Raw genomic sequence first — 7,752 nt, 5'->3', positions numbered from 1 at the left:
GTCATACGATCCGCAATACGATTATCCATCATCTGTGGTATCGCATTGAAGACTTCGGTTACTGTCCTCATTAGGTCCTGCACAGCTCTTTCCAGCTCTGTCAGTCGATCCTCTCTGCTCTCCTGTCGCCCCGATCCTAGGCTCTCGCGGAGCCCACTGCCACGATGAGAAAACGTCTCTTTCGTGCCCTGGGTATCAAACATAGTCCAATCATCCACAACCCGTACCTCCGGTCTGCCCCAGTGCGATGGGGTCGGAGGAGGCCACGGTATGGTCTCGTGTCGAGGGATCGCTCCCCCAACAGCACCGCTGATCGAGACCGAGCTCGATGCTGAGGCGGGAACCGGGACGTCCCCCCGATCACCCGCCTGGGATGGTGGTTTCCCTTCTGCCCCGCTCATGACTTCTGTCAGATTCGAGGTGAGGGGGAAAATGGGATTCCAATCAAAATGTTAGATCTCCCAAGCATGAGAATAGATCCACGTTCAAAAGTAAAGCAAGATTTATTTCAAAGACATGGTTGATCACGAACACACAGGAATTGATTGGAATGACGTTAGTCTGCAGTACAGGTATAATAAAGGAATTTTGAACAAGGTTTGGACCAATGGTCCCACTTCCCGCTGGATACGGGGAGATTAGAAAGGGCGCAAAGGTACATGAGAAAGTAACGCCCGTTTCCCTAAACACAAGTTCATTTCACACGGGTAAGTCTAAACAAGCATGAGTGCAAAGACATAACTCCCACTTCTCACCAGCTGGCGACCTTGGTTACAGCAGTTGCCTAAGAGGAGGAAAAATACGAGAGCAAAACAAGGGGGGGGAAGGGAAGGGACGTGAGATGTCCCAGCAGAGAAATGGCAGCTCGCTGACAGGGGAGGGGAAGGGAAAGGAGATTGTGAGCTGCTCTGAGACTCCTTTGGGTAGTGAAGGGCAGGGTATAAATCCAATCTCTTCTTCTTCTTTTACCTCACAGGGTGTCTGTTGTGGGGAGGGGGCGGGAAAGGAGTTTGTAAGCCACTCTGAGACTCCTTTGGGTAGTGAAGGGCAGGGTATAAATCCAATCTCCTCCTCCTCCTCCTCCTCTTCTTCTTCTTAACCAGAGAGTTTGAGGCAAATGCTAGAATGTCACGCAACACGCTGACTTCACTTCTGGATCGTGCTGGAAGCAACACCATCATTGGTGGGGATCCTGACAGGCCCCAGCTGAGCAGTGGTGGGCAACAACATGGGGGGGGGGCGTGGGAGATCTCCCACTACACCAGGAGACCCGGCAACCCTAGAAGAGCCCCAGCATCAACCATGGCCACGTTACTTCAAAACTAAATTCTTGGAATAGAACATCTTTGGTGTGGGATTAGGTATTACTGCAGACATTGGCTGCCACCGCCAAGCACAGCGTCTCGATGTCTGGTCCTCTTCCTGTAGCTTCTGGTGAAAGCCATTAAATACCGCAATATAATCATGCTACGAATTTTCTCCCCTAGAGTTCGGCATCATTGGCTGCTAAGGGAGTCACACGATGTGGCAATTCTCTCTCGATGTTGGGGGAGAGAACGAGAAGTGGAGATGCCATATTTGGCACCAGCCCCATGTCTGTTGCAAAACCTCATTCGGTCTTCTGGGAACTGGAAGGCACACAATACAATTATCATTGCCTGTCGCTTCCATTACTGCCAGCAGGCACTTCTAGTAAATTAACAGCTTTTTCCTTTTTTCATATCTACTTTAAATCTGGTTGGCTACTCGTAAATGACTCACTTCTATCACACTTTGCCAAGAAGCATTCTTTTTATCTTATGAATTGGAACAGAAGTAGTACTGGAAACCGTCCACAAAATCGTCTTAAAAGTGTTCAAGAAGGAGAAGAGAAAAGAGATTAGATTGGATTTATATCCCATCCTTCATTCAGAGTCTTGGAGTGGCTTACAAACTCCTTTCCCTTCCCCTCCCCACAACAGACACCCTGTGAGTTAGGTGGGACAGCTCTTTCGAGGACTGCTCATGAGAAAACAGCTCTGAGAGAACTGTGGCTTGCCCAAGGTCATCCAGGAGCTGCATGTGGAGGAGTGGGGAATCAAACCCGGTTCTCTCGGATTAGAGTCCACACATTTAACCACTACACCAAACAGGATTGCCAGCCTCCAGGTGGGGCCTGGAGACCTCCTGGAATCACAATGGCTCTCCAGACAATTCAGCTTAGTTCCTCTGGAGGAAATGGCTGCTCTGGAAGGTGGATTCTAGGGCATTATAAATGGTTGAGTTATCTCCAAGTCCCACCCTCCGCAGGCTTCACCCCCCCAAAATCTCCAGGAACTTTCAAACACGGAGTTGGCAACGCCCACCTTTATCTGAAGAGAATGATGAGTCTGAAGTAAATTCACCAGTATTGGCAAGGCCCCTTCGTCCACTACGTTCTCTTGACTGACTGGATTGCTGATGATAGCTTCCCCTGGAAGGCCCATCGTGTGAGGCACAGCATCGTCCCGTGTAACAAACACAGACCCATAAAAGAGAAAAACAGAGAAATGTCATGTCAGCACAAGCAAACTGCTCAACTGTCACAGTTCTGTGTTCTTAACGTTTAGGGCCAAACTAGATGGGGCAGCAACAGGCCCGTAGCCACAGTGGTGCAAAAAGGGGCAGAGCCCCATTGATAATTTGTCACGCGCCTCCAAACAGCATTACAGGTTGGTGTGAAATCTGTCACACGTCTTTCAGGTGTTCATTTTCTTTGTAAAAAAGGAAGGGGTTGAGGTAAAAAGTGTGAATCCTGTCATAAATCTTCCAAGGGTGAATTCTCTATGCAGCTGGCTAGAACAGAATTAGCAGTTAGCAGGGCTGAAGAGTCCGGATTTTAAAAGCCTGTAGGGGTGTTGGCAGGTCCCTCCTGCCAACCTGCAGGGCATGTGGGGGGACTTAACTGGAGCAGCAATGTGGGCCAATCCAACATGCAGCAATGTGTCTACATCACTGGCCACGTGACCCGGAAGTGGTGTCATCACTTCCAGGACGTCGGGGTGATGCTCTGGTATTTGGGCAAAAGCTCTATGATAAATTTGGCTTCTATCATAGAGTTTTTGCCCAAATACCAGAGCGTCTTCTCAACGACCCCGACGTGATAACGTCACTTCTGGGTCACATAGGCGGTATCATAGAAACATTGCTGCACATCGGAAGGATTTCCCTCTTTTTCAGGGTAAGTTCCCCCCTCCAGCCAGCGGATTGGTGGCAGGGCAGTAATGCCTAGCAGCAGGGGACCCCTGCCTCCACTGGGGGGGGGGTCTGGCAACCGTATCCAATGGATAGATACAAGTCCAATAGCACCTTAGAGACCAAGGCTGCGATCATACGCACAATTAGACCCACCATAGGCACGAATGTCGGGCAGATTTAAAGGGCACGATCAGACAACAACATCTGGGAAGCGCCCCGCAGCCGTCGGCAACCCGTTCTCCTCTGCCGCAGAAGCGGAGTTAAAAGACACCAGGGGAAATCCGGTCGTTAACGGGTTGTGACGGGTCACAGACAGACTTTCCCATGTCTGATTGCTCCAGCGCGCTCTCATGGCGTCGGGATGGTCTGATCAGGCCATCCCAACTCCGTGCCTTGTCCCCCCCCCCCTTCCCAGTATGTGCATCATCGCAAACTCCACAGGGAGCCCTCGGTTTGGTGTAGTGGTTAAGTGTGAGCCAGTTTGGTGTAGTGGTTAAGTGTGCGGAGCCTAATCTGGGAGAACCGGGTTTGATTCCCCACTCCTCCTCCACTTGCACCTGCTGATGTGACCTTGGGTCAGTCACAAGCTCTGGCACAGCTGTCCTTGAAAAAGAGCAGTTTCTGTCAGAGCTCTCTCAGCCCCACCTACCTCACAGGGTTTTCTGTTGTGGGGAGGGGAAGGGAAAGGAGTTTGTAAGCCGCTCTGAGACTCCAAGTGAAGGGCGGGGTATAAATCCAATCTCTTCTTCTCTTCTTCTTTGGTGCGGAGGTGCGATTAATCGATTCCTCGTTTATGCGCATGGGAAACAAACAGCAAAAAAAAAACCACCCCAACTCACCCGCAGTTGCATCTGATCACGCAGTGATGGGCTGTGCCCACAGCTTCCAAGGACTGTGTGATTGTGCAACTGTGGGTCAAATCCCTCTGGAGGAAACGGCCTCGCTTCCCCTCTGCTTCATCTGGCGCATGTGACCGCAACCCAAGAGGACTTTCAGGGTATGAGTTTTTGAGAGTCAAAGCTCCCTTCATCAAGAGTGCTTATACCCCCCCCCCCAAAAAAATTTTTTGTCTCTAAGGTGCTACTGGACAAGAACTTACTTTTTCTACTGCAAACCAACATGGCTGCCCTCTGGAACTACCCTCTGAAACACACGAGCCACTTAATGGGGAGGAGGGCTTCTTAGACTGGAGGGAGACTTTGGACTTCACTCAGTGGGTTGGTGGGACTCAAGGCAACGTTTCCAACGTGCTCGTGTGTCCAAAATCTCGTCATTCTTTTCTTAACCATCAGGCAACGGAGAAGAGGCTACTGACCCACACACATGGTCCCCAAAGCTCGGATGATACTCAGCAGGGTTCCCTCGGCTATCCTCGAGCTCCTCAGCAGGCGAACTAATGGGGCGATCCCATTTCCTTTGCATATTTGGTTTTGATGCATTTGGCTGTCCTTGCTAAGAGCGATGACGGCTTCGCCTCCTTCCAAAACAACCAAGATAACACGTTAAGAACATAAGAGAAGCCATGCTGGATCAGGCCAGTGGCCCATCCAGTCCAACACTGTCATACAGTGGCCAAAACCCAGGTGCCATCAGGAGGTCCACCAGCAGGGCCAGAACTCCAGAAGCCCTCCCACTGTTGCCCCTCCCAAGCACCAAGAATACAGAGCATCACTCCCCCAGACATAAGAACATAAGAGAAGCCATGTTGGATCAGGCCAATAGCCAATCCAGCCCAAAACTCTGTTTCACCCAATGGCCAAAACCCAGGTGCTATCAGGAAGTCCACCAGCAGAGCCAGAACTCCAGAAACCCTCCCACTGTTGCCCCCCCAAGCACCAAGAATACAGAGCATCACTACCTCAGACATAAGAACATAAGAGAAGCCATGTTGGATCAGGCCAATGGCCCATCCAGTCCAAAACTTTGTTTCACCCAATGGCTAACCCCCAGGTCCTATCAGGAAGTCCACCAGCGGGGCCAGAACTCCAGAAGCCCTCCCAATCTTGCCCCCCAAGCACCAAGAATACAGAGCATCACTGCCCCAGACATAAGAATATAAGAGAAGCCAATGTTGGATCAGGCCAGTGGCCCCTCCAGTCCAACACTCTGTGTCACACAGTGGCCAAAACCCAGGGGCCATCAAGAGGTCCACCAGCGGGGCCACACACACATATTTGAGAGCCTGGTGTGTCATGTTGGATGTTGGCTAGCTGGTTGGTTTTGCAGAATCATATCCTCCCCTCAGAACAAGAGATGCCTTACTTATTTAAAACATTTTTTCCCACCCAATCAGGGTCCCCAGGGTGGTGCACATAAAATTTAACATATTAGAACAATTAAAAACAGCATTAGAATCACAAAACAATTCAATAAAAACACTTAAACAAACAACATCAGAACCAGGGAACAGGGCCAGGAACTGTTAATGGGGGTATGCCAAAAGGGGGGGTGAAAGTCTTCACCCGTTGTCTGAAGACACTGATAGAAAGAAACAGACCAATCTCCTCGGGGAGGGAGTTCCAAAGTTTCGGGCCATGGCCAAGAAGGCCCTTTCTTGGGTTGCCACCCATCTAGCCTCAGATGTGTTGGGATATGGCAAGATCTAAATTTCAGTCATTATAGGGTTAACACATTTGTTATGCGTCTACCAGAGACCTGACCTGGAAGTGCAACCTGGCTCAAAGCCAATCCTTTATGCTAATTGGTGTGTCTGAGAAACTGATTGGATGCTTTTAATTTACCAGTGTTTGGACTGGCCAATGAGCTTGAGCTTCTTCCTGTTAAGGTTCTAGAAGAGAGGTTACTAACTCAGCAGCCTCGCCCCAGGTTTTTACCTTTTCCCTCTTAGAGACTTGTGGCACCTGTTATTTTTGGCCACTGTGTGACAGAGTGTTGGACTGGACGGGCCATTGTCCTGATCCAACATTGGCTTCTATTATGTTCTTATGTATGTATCAGCCTACTTTGCTGTATAAATATGTAGTTTTTAGGAGTTTGTTATTTTATTAGAACTTTCCTGTTTTCCCTCTTCCTAATAGATTCAGATAAAGAACCTTGGCTCCATTCACACGGAGAAGTTGCCACACTGAAGACACAGATGATAGGCGGATTTTCCGGGCGCGATCCCACCGCGACATCTGGGAAGCGTAGTGCACCCGTGGCTAACCCGTGGATGCTCGCCGAAGATGCGGAGTAAAAAACTACCACATACGAGGTACTAGTTTCTGGAAAACGCGGGGCAAAGGCGGGCATCTGATCGCGTTTCCGCGTGAATCCCATGGCATCCGGCGCCCGTCCATGTCCCGTCACAAACTGGATGTTTCGGGTTTTTTGTAAGTCTCCACAGGATGCGAACAAACGAACATGCGCAAACTTCGGCGAGAAAACAATATTCCCATTTGCCACGGAAGCGGCGCCTAGCGATTGCTGGTGTGATCGCGCTGCACCGTTTCTTTGGCGCGCTGCAGGATAGCCGTGTGATCGGCACCTAACGGCCTAACCACAGGACCTCGTTGGGACATGTGATTGGGCTGCCGTGCTTTACTTTGCTCCGACGCTAATGGCCATTCCCCCCACACCACATTTTCCAACCCATGTGACCAGAGCCCTTATTTTGATTAACAACTCCAGTCTCTGTGCCTTATTTTTACCCAACAAGATGGTGGGAATAACCGAAGCATGACCAGAATGAACTGGCAGGTTCATAAGGCAGTGGGCAGTCCTTAAGGAATGTTGGTCCCAGGCTATACAGGGCTTTCAAGGTCAATAACAGCCCCTTGACTTGGGCCAGGAAGCAAATTGGAAGCCAGTGTAGATACAACAAGACTGGAGTGAGATGTCCTGTGACCCGCTCCAGTCAACACTCTGGCCACAGCTTTCTGTACCAACTGCAGCTTCTGGACAGTCTTCAAGGGCAGTCCCACACAGAGACTTACTGACACAGCCTGACCTGGATGGTCCAGGATAGCCTCATAAGATCTCAGAAGTTAAGCAGGGTCGGCCTTGGCTAGTATCTGGATAGGAGACCTCCAAGGAATACCAGGGGCATGACGCAGAGCCAGGCAACGGCAAACCACCTCTGAAACATCTCTTGCCTCAAAAACAAGACTAGCTCGCCACCTAGTGGTGCATCACGCTAAAAGAGCCAGAACTTCTGGCTGCCAGACAATCTTAGGATCTCCTGGCTATACTGCACACACTGCCATATGATAATTATGAATTATTACGACTTACCGACACACTGCATTTTATCCGAGGGCGAGAGAAGCATATCTATAATAAGGTTGTACCCGATTTGCTCTGCCATGTATTTCTGTTGCTTCAAGGTTTGCCCAGCCAGTGCCCAGAGAGTTATGGCACCTTGCTCCTTAACTTTCAGTTGAAAAGCCTGGAGATGGGGCCAAAATAAAACCAAAAACCTTTTACCATAAGGTTTGCAATGAAACAAAGTGGCAGAGGTTCCACTTCCTTATCCCCGGACGAGCTTAGGGTCAAGGGATGCAGGTTTTTCACTGTCGCCATCAGCTCATTAAATTG

The 7,752-nt window shown here is 49.9% G+C and overlaps 1 protein-coding gene across 1 annotated transcript in view; it reads right to left on the bottom strand.

Moving 5' to 3' along the window:
* The window catches only part of ANKAR (ankyrin and armadillo repeat containing), a gene marked incomplete at its 5' end in the record, with an annotated part of 56,903 nt that overhangs the window by 33,780 nt on the left and 15,371 nt on the right, over positions 1-7,752 (bottom strand). Inside the window, 3 exons of the mRNA XM_015408844.1 lie at positions 2,346-2,452; positions 4,532-4,693; positions 7,450-7,652. Coding sequence (XP_015264330.1) covers positions 2,346-2,452; positions 4,532-4,693; positions 7,450-7,652 — 472 coding nt within the window. The remainder of the gene's footprint in view (positions 1-2,345; positions 2,453-4,531; positions 4,694-7,449; positions 7,653-7,752) is intronic.

This window comes from Gekko japonicus, unplaced genomic scaffold (assembly GCF_001447785.1).
Source record: "Gekko japonicus isolate JY-2015 unplaced genomic scaffold, Gekko_japonicus_V1.1 scaffold4269, whole genome shotgun sequence".
NCBI lineage: Eukaryota > Metazoa > Chordata > Lepidosauria > Squamata > Gekkonidae > Gekko > Gekko japonicus.
Note: the sequence above shows the minus strand (reverse complement) of the source record. Positions and strands in the feature narration are given on the sequence as shown.